At 36.4% G+C, this 16,253-nt stretch overlaps 1 protein-coding gene across 7 annotated transcripts in view; it reads left to right on the forward strand.

Moving 5' to 3' along the window:
• Nucleotides 1–250: 250 nt before the first annotated feature.
• mbc (dedicator of cytokinesis protein myoblast city) overlaps nucleotides 251–16,253 on the forward strand; it is a 122,568-nt gene continuing 106,565 nt past the window's right edge. For all 7 annotated transcript variants that reach the window (XR_014440952.1, XR_014440953.1, XM_083114517.1 and 4 more), the window contains exons 1-6: nucleotides 251–373; nucleotides 7,221–7,401; nucleotides 9,524–9,620; nucleotides 9,966–10,111; nucleotides 11,362–11,491; nucleotides 13,912–14,139. Coding sequence is in view for 5 of the 7 variants with exons in the window: in XM_083114517.1 (XP_082970643.1) it covers nucleotides 328–373; nucleotides 7,221–7,401; nucleotides 9,524–9,620; nucleotides 9,966–10,111; nucleotides 11,362–11,491; nucleotides 13,912–14,139 (828 nt within the window). In the remaining 2 variants the exon portion in view is untranslated. The remainder of the gene's footprint in view (nucleotides 374–7,220; nucleotides 7,402–9,523; nucleotides 9,621–9,965; nucleotides 10,112–11,361; nucleotides 11,492–13,911; nucleotides 14,140–16,253) is intronic.

The raw sequence follows: 16,253 nt of genomic DNA on the forward strand, positions 1-16,253 counted from the left end.
AGACATTAAAAACACCGTACATACTATGTATTTTTAAGTTAATTACTACTTCTGCATAACTGCAACTTAATCAAAATGAAATAAATAAATCGCGTAGAATAGCAGCAAACCGCACCGAAAGGTATGAGGAAAGTGTTTTGGAAGCCTGCATCTTTTGCCCTATTCCAGGAAAGTGTTAACCTGTATTTTTCCTATTTTCAAATAAAATACAGAATTCTGCACAATACAAGAGCATTGGCAACGGTGTTAAGTTCGCCAAGATGGCGAGCAGTGAGGGACTCGTGTAACATTGTAGTGACAAAAATATGTAAAAATAAGTAATCAACAATGAGTCAATGGAAAGCAGTACGGGAAAAAGATAGATATGGAATTGGTAAGCTAATTTGGGTAATTTTCTATTTTTCTTGCTAATAAAATAATTGTGTGTGATCGTGATTTCAGCAAAATTTATTCTCGTAACGTTGTTATGAATCACTACTAGTGTATTCCTCGTTGGTGTTTGATCTTAATTGATATTATCAGTTACTTTCCACAAACCAACCTTTTTATTGATATTTACAGCAGTTAAGATATAGGTACGGGATTATTATTGTTGTTATTGCCAAAGCTGAGAAATTTAAAGCGAAAGGTTAAGTGGGTAGTTTTGTTGTTTTTCAATGTCACAACCACCCGAATATACTAATCACCAACTTCCCTATGACGTTTCTATATTCTTCCAGTAGAAAGGAAGGTGAAGATTGCATAAATATGTCTACGAGCAGATATAAACTCCTCTGTTATTAAAGTGTCTTTGGAACTTTGGGAAGGAGTCAATAGCCGATCCCCCTTTTTTGTTTGTTGGTTTTTTGACATAATGTGTTCCCATCGTTGAGGAAAATATAATGTTAGAGATTTGGAGATTGTTGGTATTAGATGTGATGTTATTCATTTGGTGAACAACTGCTAATAAATGCATAGATCAAAGTAATGAATTGTGTTACACAAATAGTACAAATACATTTCTCCTGCAAAAAAAATTGCATATGTGGTTCTGTAATACATTCCAATACTATCTGTAGATTAGAATATCTCTTTACTATAGTATTGAAAATTGTAGATGATTGCATCAGTAAATACAGTGTCAGGTAAAAATGGCAAAGAAATAAGGCAAAAGTAATAAATAAGTGATTTTTTATTAAAGGATTGAATTGAAAGTAATTAAATCTTGTACCTGACTGGCCTTCCTAAAGAAGGTTGGGTAACATTATCGGTCAATGATTTGCAACGTATTAGCATAATTTCAAATCCGGGCACGAAAGTAGATATTTTCCGGTGAACGAGGTTACAGCACTGCATAAATCAACAAAACACACTCAGAACGCCCCCTAAACCAGTATGCTATCATGGCCATAATATGTTACAGATTCGAAACAACAAGTAACAGTAAGTACTCGTAAATCTAAGAAATAGAAATTGTTATGCATTATTTCACTTTAGGAAATGTTCCACATTCGAAAATAACACGTTAGCAATTGAAAGAAGTCCGAAATATATGATTCATAGGTGTTTCCCTCTTTCGATAATAGTACCGAAGGTTGTTACCATGAATAACTACGCAATGCATTCTAAAATACAACCAACTCTACCATATTAACTGCAGTTTTTAGAATTTGGCTAGCAACACTGCAATTATATATATATATATATATATATATATATATATATATATATATAAATATAGGCCGCAACTATTTTCAACAGGTGGTGAGAATGGCATGTAGGGCTATTTTCAACGAGTTCTAAGGAACGGCATATGTGGCTATTTTCACCAACAAAAGTAATTACCTGAATCATATTGTGACATTGTATTTTATCTTATTTTATGATATTCCTTGGCAGTGTTGCTGAACTTACGGTACTTGTTTACTATCCTTCGGACACATTTATTTATTTTTACAGAAGAAACTACTTACCGTAATAAGTTCCTGTAGCATTGTCGAACATTGGGAAGGTGTTTTGTGTGATGTGGGAATGTTTCATATCTGAAATTCATGTTGTTTGTTGAAAATTAATTGTCCGACTGAGAATAGCTAGCCCCACAAACCATTGGTGCGTGGATAGGTTAGTTCTTTTAGGTTAGGAAATAAAGTTAAAATTTGGTGTCGTGTTAGTATAAGGATCTAGAAATTGGAAATAATTGCGAACCATTGGCGCTAGCCCCACGAACCATTGGCACGTGGTTAGGTTAGTTCTCTTAGGTTAGGAAACATAGTTAAAATTTGGTGTCGTGTTAGTATCAGGATCTAGAAATTGGAAATAATTGCGAACCATTGGCGCGTGGTTAGGTTAGTTCGTCTCAGGCAAGCAAAAAGGCCTATCAGAAAGACTTACTGGTAATGTGAAAAATTGCAATTAATTTCATCAAAACAACGTTGATACACCTTCAGGAATGTTCCGCGAAGCAGATACGTAAGTACGAATGTCGAAAATTGACGAAACGAAAAAATTAGAGGTGTCCGAAGGATAGTAAATTTTTACCGAACTTACTGCTAAGAAGTTATTTTAAATTAAAAATGGGTGTGTGTACTACTGTCACCAGGTAGTGAGAAAAGTAGGAAGTGTTGGAGGCCAGAAATGACATAATCAGGTGTTGGGAAGTATTTTCAGAAGTAATTTTAAGGCTAATAGCCCTAATCACGACCTGCCTAACCTAACAATGAAAGCATTTAGGAACATATTACCCCTTCATACTATTGTCATGTTACATATTAGCAGAACCAGTCCATATCAGAACACCTTGCGGTATTTTTACAACTCCCTGGCATGCAGAAGAAAAAGGAATTTTCTACTGTATGAAAATAAATGCACACAGGCGTAAGCTTAATAGACATCAACAACTAGAGAATACACACATCCATGTAGCAGGGCAGGCCAGATTGTAGATGATGCACATACAGTGTGTGTACTAGTCAAGATAGTCAAGAAAACAACAGGCAGGTCAAGAAAGTTAAGAAATTACGCTATTTTTTTACAGTTTAGTGAATATATTATATAACAACACAGTATATATTTTTTACATTGATATAGCGTGATACACTTGAAAATCTAAAATTGTATTGAGTTGCTGTTAAGATTTTTTTGCTTTGTTTTTTAAGAATTACGTTTTTATATGTGTGAAGTTTTGTAAAAATATTAAACTCTTAAAGTAATGTGGCCATTCCCCATCCAGGATGAAGTCTGAAGCATTAATAATTAAGAAAAGTCTGTCTCTTGTTAAGGGGAGGAGATACAGTTACACACCAATTCTGCATTTATTTCAATATTGCCCAAATGGGCACTGCTACTTAAAAATACCCTGGGCGTATCCAAGAGTGTGAATTCCACTCCATGTTTCAAGTGGAAGTGTTTTTTTCATGTTGATTATTAAGCTGGACAAGATGTTTGAGAAATATAATGAATAAGAATTTTCGGAATCCCATGTATTCCGTATGGGGAATCAACTTAAACATAAAGTTATGTCTAATCAAATGGAAGTTTCAACTTTTCCACTGGTGAAACACATCTTCAAACTGCCCTCTTCCCGTTGATATATTTTTCTATTCAATCGGAAGTTTGATATTCCCAAGAGAACAAATCAAATAATACTCCCATAAGCCCAATGGATTTCTCCTTGCCTCCTATGGCCATCCTGGCAGTGTTGCAAATACCTGATGTGCAGAAAGGAGCTAAATCTCACCTTAAATGGAGTTAAAACTGACTTTCAAGGAGCTAGATTTACGAAGTGTGGATAAAGTGCTTCTTAGGGTAATGTTAGTTGGGTGGGACGCTGCTATTACTGTTGACTCTAAATTGATGACACTTTATTCTTAGATTTCACCATCTAGACCTGGTGGCATCACCCATCTCAATAATCCACCGATGGTCGTATGAAATCGAAAATCATAGGGGGTCACGAAAGAGCCAGATCTGGCTTTAAGAGAGCTAAGTTGACAACACTGCCACGGGGGAAGAGCCCCATGGAGACTTGTACTGCATGCCCTTAAAGTACAGTTTCAGTTTTCATCTTAGCCAGCCTTGCGGTAGAAGTTTTTAATTGAATAAAAATATATATTTTCTATGTACTATTTATGACATCATTTTCATCATTCATTATGAACTAAATCTGTGGCATTCTCTGTAGTGATTTTAAAAGTTATGACTTGCTGGAAGAATGGGAAATGGATGTGAATGGAATTCACTAACCTAACTCTCTAGCCTTCTTAAACCCGAAGGTTCATGGCTGCAGCAACACAGGCCTTCCATCTGTCCCTATCCTGAGCAAGATCTATATACTCTTTTCCATCCGTACCGATTTCCTTTAGGTCCATCTCAACGTTATCCCTCCATCTTCGTCTTGGCCTTCCTACAGGTCTCTTACCAGTAGAGTCGGCATAGAGAATTAGTATCTTCCACAGCATCGTAATAGGGGGTATATGTGTGGAAGAATTGGAGAAAGGGTTTACCCCATCCTTCTGAGACTTAACAAGTTCAAGAAATGAGCAAGTGACTCCCATCATATTTTGCGTGCTGTTCTTGTTGTGGCCTTTTTTCATTAGCCATTTTTGCTATTTGTATCTAAATTCATGAATACTTGCCATGGTGAATTCATTACCATCACAATCAATCGGAAAGTCAAGATGGGAGGATACATAATTAGTTTCCTGAGAATTCAACATGAATGATTGATTTGCTTTATTTTACTTCGTTTTTGTGCCACTTTGGCTAATTTGCATAGTTGGGGATGAGTGATGGACATGATGAAATTGATGAATGGACACACAAAACATCCATGCCCAGGCCAGGGTCCTTGGCATTGTAGCACAATGTGCTAAGCGCTCCGCCACAGGGCCAGTTAGAATGCAACATGAATTATTAAAGTCGTTAGCTATTCTGTCCTTTCCAGTACTGTGATAGAAAGTTCTCAACTTGCCAATAGAGTACATTTATCTTTTGCTTTTCTTCCACCCTTATTCCTCTGTTTATACTTTAAAAACAACACTGTTTGCTTGTTACTAGAGAAACAAAGTAATTGAAGTCTGCTGTATGCTCAGATAGGTTAATCAGGACTGGACCTACAGTTTAAAATGGGCGCCACTGTGGAATGTCCCTGCACAGGAATTTACCCAGGATAAATACACTATCCTGGAAACTTCTATTACGATAAGGAAATTTGAGATATAATAACCAGAGCTTCCCTAATAGTGTAGTAGTAATGCTGTCACATTTTAATCACGGTGTCTTGGGTTCAATCCCGAATGGACCCACACAGTGGTTCGGATCACTCTCAATTAATCTGTCTGTGCATGAAGGTGACTTAACAGTCAAGATGTAACAACTAGCAGTATTGATACATACAATTCTGATTTTGTACTGTCTGCCTTCACAGGCTAAGTGATGACACAAAATGTTCACATTTAGAGTAGAAAAAGGTATGGTGGTGATACAATTTGCAAACCTTGTACAAAATGAATGTGCTATTTTATTTTTATAACAAATTTAATTTCTGAGGTTGTTAATCCAATGGTGGAATATGACATCACATTATATTGTGATCATGGAAGTATTGGTACACTGATCCAACCAATTTAGTGTCCTCATTGGCCTACCTAAGGAAAGAATTGTGAACAGTGTAAGTTTACTCTCTTGAAAGTCACAGAAGTATTTAATTGTGTAAAATTATGTTGCAAAAAAGAGTTTGCGCAAGTGACACAGCACTCATAAACCATTGCTGTCCGAATGGTTTTATAGAATTTCCACACAACTGGGGAATTTGGAAATCTTATGGGATTTGAAACAAAAAATCAAATTGCAAGGAGATCTCATTAAACATCTTCTAAAATTGATCAGCGTATTCCAATGAAGTGCATCAGTGGGACTAGCTTATGCTCCTGCCTGCTGGCGATAAAAATTACAATATGTGCTAATAGTTTCAACTGCATTAACTTACTTTACACAACGTACTTTGATGATTCAGGCTTTAGATATATGTTTATTTTGCATTCACACCTTAATTGATATTGTGTCCATTTTTAAACTTCTGTTCGACAAAAGTGTGAAAATATTTCTCTACATGATTTGTTCTAAATTTTATTTTGTGAACTGTTATAGGGGGTGAAAAGATAGTTTAACTCTTAGATAGCCATTGTCCTTAATTATATGAACACAGATGTCATTTTATTCTTGAACTAGTTTTGTTATTTGTATCTGAATAATAATAATAATAATAATAATTAGGGATGAACTGACATGAAAGTTGCACTTTTATTGGTAGTGATAGGAGCTGATCCAACATGAAATTGCAAATGTTCCTTGAACACTATGAGTGGTTGAAAATCCTCCTTAATTAATGTCGGCAACTAAGTGATTGCAATGGGCATTTCCTTTGGAAAGGATATGCATTTTTAGATATTTACAAAACTATGACGTGTGAGTTACGATTTTTATATAAAATGATAAATTTGTTAGTTACTGGAATACTGACAAACCAATATCCTGATTTGGTTGACACCAAATTATCAATAATAAAGGTGAGGATGAAGTGGGTATGAAGTAGGGATGGGACCGATTAATCGGTACTCTATCGGTATCGGCCGATATAGGCATATCGGTAAAATTACCGATTATTTTACCGATCCGATATATCAATAAATATCTTACAATTTAGTGCAAAATTCTGCCATTTTGTTGTAATTTTTATGGATAATTTGCATACTCTTCTTTCTAAAAAGTAGATGTCTAAATATTTATCTTCTCTTGCACTGCAGTCACCTCAAAACACACATTTATTAAGGAGGTCAATGAACCTTTCAGGTTCTTCAAGGACCATTTCTAATTTTATATCGGATCGGTAGAATATCGGTTATCAGTATCGGTAAATTTTATATCGGTACTTTATCGGTATCGGCCAAAATTTCATATCGGCCCATCCCTAGTATGAAGGGATTACAGCAGTCCATTGTAAGATGGATTTAAATAGCAATTGAATTGTGTATAAAGTACTCTTGGAAAAAAAAATGCAATTCTGGAAAATGCAGGGAAATTACATTTGGAACCTTGTTATATTCATGTGAGGAGCAGGAAGAAAAATACTGTAATATTCTATTATACTCAAAACATGTTTATTTTATGAATAAGTGTATGAAAAATTAGTGCATTATAATGGGATTATTAATTTACCACATTGTTTATTTTCAACTAAACAGCCATCCATAATTTCCATCAAGAAGCACCCTTCAGGATAAAACTGAGTGTTGGTGATGCAATCCACATCCTGGAAGAAAATGGCGAGTGGTTCTTTGGGTACTGCACCAAGAACAGAGCCTTACGGGGCATATTCCCGAAATCCTTTATCCATATCAAAGAATCGGTTGTCGACAAATCAGGGTAAGCATTATAGGCAGTCGTGTAATTTGCATTTGCTGGGTATTACATTTTTCTGCTTTACTTCCTCAGGGAAATCCAGGAATTAAAACAATTTAAAAGGCTTTTAAAAAATCCCTTTCTTTAATATTTTATTTCCTAGATGTTGGGGCATCAACTTACTGCTCTTGCTAGGCAGGTTCTTTCTGGTTTTTGGCATGGCAGTGGTTCATGTTGAAGCAGATAGAATTTCCATCACTGTTGTAGTTAGCAGGTTGGATAAAAAATCATAATTTTTATTTTAAAAAATCATTTTTGATGATTTTTTAAATTTAAATCTTATCTTTTTTTTTTATATATATAAGAAACACGCTTAAAATTGCTTGCATAGTTTTTGGCATCAGACATTTAGATATGGTTTATAGAAAGGCAGTAAATGACCCTGTAAAATATTTCAACAGTTTGATTAAAGCAAATAAAACATTATATCTAAATTATTCTGATACTGTACATAAGAACCTACTATGGAAATGTTTCTAGTGTGTTTTAATGAAACTATAATAATTTGAGTAACTTTTCTTCCAGTGAAAATAAAACATTTTGGATGTATTACATACTCCTGCCGCAGAATGACTTCGGATCTCATGTGAAATCTGCCGTAGTAAGTGGTCTATCACTTTGTAGCCTTTTATCTAGTGTTGTTTTGTTTTAAACACAGAATTGTTTCTGCATGAACGTATCTGGCAACAGTGTATTACTGCTGATAAGCGAGTTCATTTCATTTCGTATTGTTACTTTACACAGGAAGGGTGACTTTCTTCTGTAGTGTGTGTGATAAATTGCTGTTTTTTGGTGTGGTGCACTTTGTGTTGGATATTTTCTTACTGTATTTGTGTTGGATTTTTGACTACTGTACAGGTGTATTTCTGATATGCTGGGAAAGTACTGTAGTAGTGTGGAAAAAGCCAGCATTATTGCATGGCAAAGCGAAAACGTCCCGATATGTAAACAAACAGGTCGTGCAAAATCAACCATAATGAAGGTACTGGCAGCTGCCAAAGGACTGCCTCCGACTGTCATTCCAAAGCACAATTTCCGTGCTGGAAGGCAAAGAAAACCAAATCTACAGATGCTCTCCTAATGAGAGAAATAAAGAAAAAACCTCGATTGACAACATGAGAACTTAAAGAAATGCACCAGAGTTGTTTGCCTCCCAGCATGGAATTTGTGCTTTGGAATGACAGTCGGAGGCAGTCCTCTGGCAGCTGCCAGTACCTTCATTATGGTTGATTTTGCACGACCTGTTTGTTTACATATCGGGACGTTTTCATTTCGCCATGCAATAATGCTGGCTTTTTCCACACTACTACAGTACTTTACCGGCATATCACAAATACAGTATGAAAATATCCAACACAAAGTGCACCACACGAAAACACAGCAATTTATCACACACACTACAGCAGAAAGTCACCCTTCCTGTGTCAACTAACAATACAAAATGAACTTGCTTATCAGCAGTAATACACTGTTGCCAGATACGTTTATGCAGAAACAATTCCGTGTTCGAAACAAAACAACACTAGATACAAGGCTACAAAGTGACCACTTACTACGGCAGATTTCACATAAGGTCCGAAGTCATTTTGCAGCTGGTGTAATTGTAACTTAAATATTTTTTATAGTCTTTTGGCAATTTTTTAAATGATAGTTTGCAAAATATCAGCTGTCATGTTGTTTACAGTTTAATGATAAAGACATTCTTTACAGTTTAACATGATTAGTCTACACAAAATGTTTTCTACTTTTTCCTATAAAAAGTATTTAATTTTAAATCAAGAGAAATTTAAGCGTCTTTACAGTTTACATTTCCTTTCGTATGAGTTTCACCCCATCAGAATGGATATTTTGTTTCCTTCTTTTCCTTAGAAGCTAATAAACACCATTGAATGATTACGAGATTAATCTACTTTCTGATATCTACAAGATCATTGTATTATTCTATAAATTTTTTGTTAAAGTGATTTAAATCAATCCATCTTTATAGTTAGTCAATGAGAGAAAATTTTTCAGCTGGAAAATATGCTCCAAGATTAAAGAAAATATGTAAGGTGCACAGTATAAATTGTGTGTTCTTTTTTTAAAGGCCAGCTGAAGTCATCATTCCCAGGCAGTCACATGTTGTGCAAGAGATTACATCTGTTCTTCGAGAGTGGGGGTTGATATGGAGGCATCTGTATGTGGTGAGTAGTTCATACCTTTCATAGCTATAACTTTAAATTTTCCAGTGTAAAGACTATGTTAAGCCAAGGAATGTTTTAGTATTTAAAATAGAAAAGTATTACACACCTACATTAGTTACATGTACTCTGTGTACTGATATACAGAGAGATTTTATAAACATGTCTAACATACTTCCTACTGCATATTCAGATTTTTCTTAAATTCTTTTGTTAGTTTAACTGTAACCTTGGCCACCAGCCTATGTGGATGAATAGATGAAAACCTAAACCCATTTATTGCTACTTACTAAAGCTGATGTTTTCATTTTGTGGTTATGGAGATCCTGCGCTTTATTTATTTTGCAGATACACAGTGAAAACTTTGATGTGATTCAAAGGATGATGTACAAACTGATCAGTTACCGAAGTAAAATTCTCTCAGGGACTCTTCCAGTGGACGAATTGAAGGAGATCAAGCAACTAGTCACTTCCAAGATAGACATGGGAAATCAGTAAGCTACATTTCATACCATTTCGTACTGTGTTTTAATTTTTTTTGATTTGCGTTCTCAGCTGTCTTGTAAGACAACATATTACACAAATAATATTCACTTCCTGAAGAATTTGCTTTCATTTTATTAGTTAAGAGTTTTATTTTGTTTATTTGAGAGTGAGAGAAAATTCATATTGAAAACATAGCCATTTCACCTGACTGGTTAATATCGGGTGAGGCAGTCAAACGGAAAGATTTAGAATAAATCACAAAAAAAAGAGAAAGCAAATATTAGTTAATTTTTTAACATGAATGTACTGTACATGAGTTGAAATTGCTAATGTACCTGAAAAATGTTTTTTTTTTTTTTTTTTTTTTAATATGGTGTCGGGAAGATGACATCCTTGGTTTTGCACACATTGTCGGAGTCTCAGAGTAAATCCACCCATGATGTTATGCTGACATATTGGTAACCTTTTTCCTGCTTGTCCTTGATGACTATGATGTGCTTAGACTCGCATTTCATGGTCGTCTCATCAGCACATTCGGGGCCTGCCCTTTCACCCGATTTGTCGGCTCCTGACTTTTCCCTTTGGGGTTACCTCAAATCCAAAGTATTCAAGGACAACCCTTCAAGAACTGGGGATGATTTGAAGGAGCGAATTCTGCAAGAGATCCACAACATTCCGTTGGGAGATGCTACGAAGCGTTATGGGCGGATTTACTCTGAGACTCCCCGACAATGTGTGCAACACCTAGGATGCCATCTTACTGACACCATATTAAAAAAAATTAACTAACATTTGCTCTCTAATTTTTGTGAATTTTTTAAATCTTCCCATGTGACTGCCTCACCCTATATTTTAGGTCTGTTCCTGAGAGGATCTCAAGATTTGCTACAGTGGCGTCATATGTTCCTAAAAAGTTACACTTGTCATTGATTTCTTGTTATTCCTGCTAGCAAAGAAATTAGACTCTCCCATCTCCTGGTTTGAGTGGTACTTTAACTTATTGACCACCATGGAGGAATCGGTAAACAAATTTGGATGTTTGTGTCATGTTTTAAATAATGAAGAACTTCAGTACTGTTGAGTTCAATTATTTGTGAAACTTTTCAAGTGTGCAAGGATTAGCTAGTGCCTGAAAAATGAAAGTATGCTTATTTTATAAATGATATTGCTGTTGCATGTTGGAGAACTGTAACACAATATGTCAAGAAATTTAAATCTTATGCTGTGTTAATTTAAATTGCTTATTTTTGCATTTCAGAAAACTTGGTTTAGATATGGTGGTTAGAGATGAGCAGGGAAACATTCTCAATCCAGACATAACTTCAACAATACAGCTGTACCACCAACACGAACAGGCCACTGATAGAATACGAAAAACTGCAGAAGTTGTAAGTAATTACTGTCCTTATTTTTAGAATAATTTGAACTGCCATGCTATAAATATTAGAAAATCTCCAGATTCACCATTATTTTAACTAGGTTTTCATACAAAATAAGTCATAAATATGTTGTTATTAGAATATCATTAGATTCTCCATCATTATGAGTTTGCCCCGTTCCCATTAGAAATATAGGCTGTCCGAGCTAGAGGTATACAAAAATACACCCGCCGCAAAATGACTTCGGACCTCAAGTGAAATCTGCCATAGTAAGTGGTCTGTCACTTTGTAGCCTTGTATCTAGTGTTGTTTTGTTTCGAACACGGAATTGTTTCTGCATGAACGTATCTGGCAACAGTGTATTACTGCTGATAAGCGAGTTCATTTCATTTCATATTGTTAGTTGACACAGGAAGGGTGACTTTCTGCTGTAGTGTGTGTGATAAATTGCTGTTTTTTTGTGTGGTGCACTTTGTGTTGGATATTTTCCTACTGTATTTGTGTTGGATTTTTGACTACTGTACAGGTGTATTTCTGATATGCCGGGAAAGTACTGTAGTAGTGTGGAAAAAGCCAGCATTATTGCATGGCGAAGTGAAAACGTCCCGATATGTAAACAAACAGGTCGTGCAAAATCAACCATAATGAAGGTACTGGCAGCTGCCAGAGGACTGCCTCCGACTGTCATTCCAAAGCACAAATTCCATGGTGGGAGGCAAAGAGAAGCAACCAAATCTACAGATGCTCTCCTAATGAGAGAAATAAAGAAAAACCCTCGACTGACAGCGTCAGAACTTAAAGAAATGCACCTGGTCTGCTGAAAAATGTTAGTGTTCGCACAATCCAGCACCGTTTACAGAAAGACTTGGATTTGCCATGTCGTACTGCTGCTAAGAAGCCACTACTCACCCACCCACGTGAAGAAAGACCATCTTGCTTTTGTAAATAAATAAGCACACTGGACACCAGCACAGGGGAGGAAAGTCATGTTTTTCGATGAAAGCTCATTCCTACTGTTCTGAATGGGAGCTGCTAAGGTTCGACGTCCATGATCTTCAGATCGATACGACACAAAGTATACGGTTCCGACCATTAGGCATTCCCAGTCTGTAATGGTGTGGGAGTGTTTTCCAGGTGAAAAGGGTAGGGCAGGTTTATATTTCTTACCGCAAAACGTGACGATGAACGCAGACCGATATGTCAACGTTCTTAAGGACGATTTAGTGGATATGCTTCAGATCCACGAGTGTGATCTTTTCATGCATGATAACGCTCCTTGTCACACGGCTAAGAAGGTAAGGAAATGGCTTGAGGAACAACAGATAAAGATGTTAGAGTGGCCTGGGAATAGCCCCGATCTCAACCCAATTGAAAATTGCTTGCATCGTGTGAAACAATTCCTGGGAGAGAAGATGATTCTGAACTTACAGATCCTCCAAACAGAACTGAAGAAATAGTGATTCCATGCCCAAGTGCATCCAAATGGTTCTCAAAACTAAAGGCAACAAGACTCCGTACCAATGTATGCATTTTTTGCTGTATCTAATAGCTTAATAATAGCTTTTCACATGAATTTTCTGTATTTTTTGTACTTTTGTTATGAGGTCTGAAGTCATTTTGTAGCGGGTGTATTTTTAGCATCTGTAAAGTGTATTAACTTTCTTGTCCCGGTTTTGTACAAAGTAACTCGGGAAGTTTTTATGTACACTAGTACATCTCAATGTGGGCACTATTTGTAGCCTGACAGATATCCAAACGATACTCAAGCTCGAGCCAAGTGTTGACCTACATTTGTGGCGCAACCGCTTCAGCCACTGTCTCAAATCACCCAAATCGTGAACTTTAATGAAGCCCCATGGAAAAAAGTCTAATGGTGTCAAATCTTTGGTTCTCTGTGGCCCTTAAGTTGAGAGCTGTTCTTAAGCTGTTTCTGCACATGCATGAGTCAACAGCATTATTGATCGTACAAGTGGACTGCTGAAATCTGAGCTTCAAAAGAAGACAATATGAGGTGTAGTTTTTGCATTGTAAGTAGTTATTTTTGTATACCTCTAGGCAGAACACCCTGCATATCTAATATGAAAAATAGAAACTTTTATTAATTAGTTTTGTAGACTACGTTACCTGTTCTGTAACTAATTTTTCATGTTCATGGCATATTAAAGTAAGAACTCTCATTACTTGAAGAAAATGTTTGTGTGATTGTTACAGCACCTTGTGTTTTTTTTACTTCTAGATATTTTCTTAATGTAGCAACATGTATTTGAGAGCAGGTGGCAACAGACACCTGGCTTTCTTGTGAAACAAGAAATCTCACCTTGTCTATGGAGGGTTTTGGGGAAATTTGATGCAGCATGTGTAAAATTGAAATTTGTATCTTGTGTTTTTGCATTTGAAAATAAGTGTCGTCTCTCTTCTTTTTATTGCAGTCAGGGTTGACCATAAAGGTACCAAAGACTGTTATGCATCACTCCCATATTTTCTTTGTGTCAGTTCGCAATTTCGTGTGTAAGATGAATGAAGATTCAGAGTTGCTAATGACCCTGTATGATGCCAAAGAAGGAAAAGCAATCACAGAGAACTATGTGGTGAGATGGAGCAAAGAAGGCTTAGCACGTGACATAGACCAACTACATAACTTAAGGGTGCTTTTTACAGTAAGTATTACTCCTGCTTGATGCTTTCTGAGGTTTTGGAAAACTTAGAATACCTTGGTTAAATGTCTGTTAGTCATGTGCGGTTCAGGTGTCCCCATTGATATTCATTGCAAGATTGCAACACTGTGAACTAGACTGCACATAGGTGCTTTTGTGTAGCTGGACATTCTTTCTTTATCTTTGTTCTAAGCTCAGCTGGCTTGTTCCGTTGTACTTCTAACTGCACTTTCCAGATTTCACCGGTGTACAGGCTGGTGCACCGCTGGTGCACGCTTCAGCGTTTCCGGTTTTCAACGGGGTGCACCAAAGCTTCACCAGGTTAAACCATGACGTCGTCAATTTACACCAGCCCTAAGAGCTGGTGCGGCTGGTGAATCAAAATGGCGTCGTCGGCACTGAAGCTTGTTTTGATTCGTGATATGCATCCTGTAGGCAATAGTACAGAATGTCATGCCAATTTTGTTGCACGGAGGGCGAATAAACTGGATGCAGACATAAACTGTTGACATTTTAAGTACTACTGCTCCTTCACTTGCACGCAAAGTGAAATAAAGTATGCCGATGCATCAAAACATGCATCCATCCATCTTCTGCTGCAACATGCAGGAAAGGACTCATTTGCAAAATTCGATATCTTTACAAAAGAATACCACTTAAATTCATATTGCACATGCAAAATAAGATGTCGTTAAGTGAAAATATATAATATTCATGAAATATCTTCTGTGATTTAGTCACTGATGGTGAATTTTTCATGATAAACTTGCATATGCGTGCACATTCCAAATCTAACTTTCATTTGTTTCAGTATGAAGCTTTCCAAATTTCACCGAATTTGACGTCAGTTTTGGTGCACCAGTCTGATGCACGCTGGTGAAATCTGGAAAGCGCGGTAAGCCATGTAACAGTATAAAGTTAACGTCAGTCGCATGCTTGGGGGACTAAGTACGTAACAACAAAAATATCAAAGTGAGAAAATGCCAACCTCCGTGGCAGTGTTGTTAGCTCAGCATGCTACGATACCAGAGGTTCTGGGTTCGAATCCCAGCCTGGGCATGGGTGTTATTCGTGAGTGTCTCTTCATCAATGTCATCATTCATCCTCATCTTCGTGATTAGCCGATAGTGGTAGAAGAAGTAAAATAAACCAAATTAATTAACCAATTTTTCAAAAAAAGAAATATAAATTCTTGTCACTGAAATTCAGCTCGAAAAATTGTTCAATTTGACAAATGTTGCTCTGACAGGAAGAAGAAGAAATTATTGCTTATTAGGGAGCTTTCAGACTGAAGTGACAAGAGACATGAAAAACAACCTTCGGATATAAGTGCAACCTTTCGTACTGCAGTAACATGACAAACTGCACTTGTCACTTGGACTGGGCTGTTTTCTGAATGCTGTGGAACCTCGATTTTATTTTTTCTTCGGGCCAAGCTGAAAAACTTAAAATGTAAAATTGATGAAAATTTTATGACATTTTGCTATGTTGAGAACATCAAGATAGACTGCATAATGCAGGAAAATGTAAAACCTGTGAATGCAAAATTAGGGTTCCACTGTATCATGTTTTGTGTTGACTTGGTATGTTGGTAGCACATGCACACTGGATGTGGCCCATGTCCCTTCTTTCTTCAGTGTGAAACCCCCATGATTCTAAGGTCTGAAAGCTCCCTTAGAATAGAGAATTTCAAGACTTTTTCCAATATTAATACTTGATGTTCTACCAACTTGAAATGTTCATTGAACATGACTGGTTGCTTAACCTCCTGAATGTATGTAACAAGATGACTGAAGAAGCTGATATTTTGACATTTACATTACAAAACAAGGCATGTGAATTATATTTTTGTAAGAATAATAAAAAGAGTGGCAGAATTTTGCACTAAAGTACAGCTGATTTATAGAAACATTGGATTGAGAGAATTATTATTATTTTACACAAAAGTTTCAAGGCTATCCCTAGAACAAAGATCACTTCTGTATAGGCTACAAACCAGGTACAATTCATTAAACAATCCACCAGGCTTCCATGTATCGAAGCAGGCTTTCAGAACGGCGTGCATCATGCAGCTGAAGAGCAATTAATATTTGTTGTTCCCTAGTGGTTATTGTTTT

This window comes from Lepisma saccharinum, chromosome 29, assembly GCF_977018435.1.
Source record: "Lepisma saccharinum chromosome 29, izLepSacc3.1, whole genome shotgun sequence".
NCBI classification, from domain to species: Eukaryota; Metazoa; Arthropoda; class Insecta; order Zygentoma; family Lepismatidae; genus Lepisma; species Lepisma saccharinum.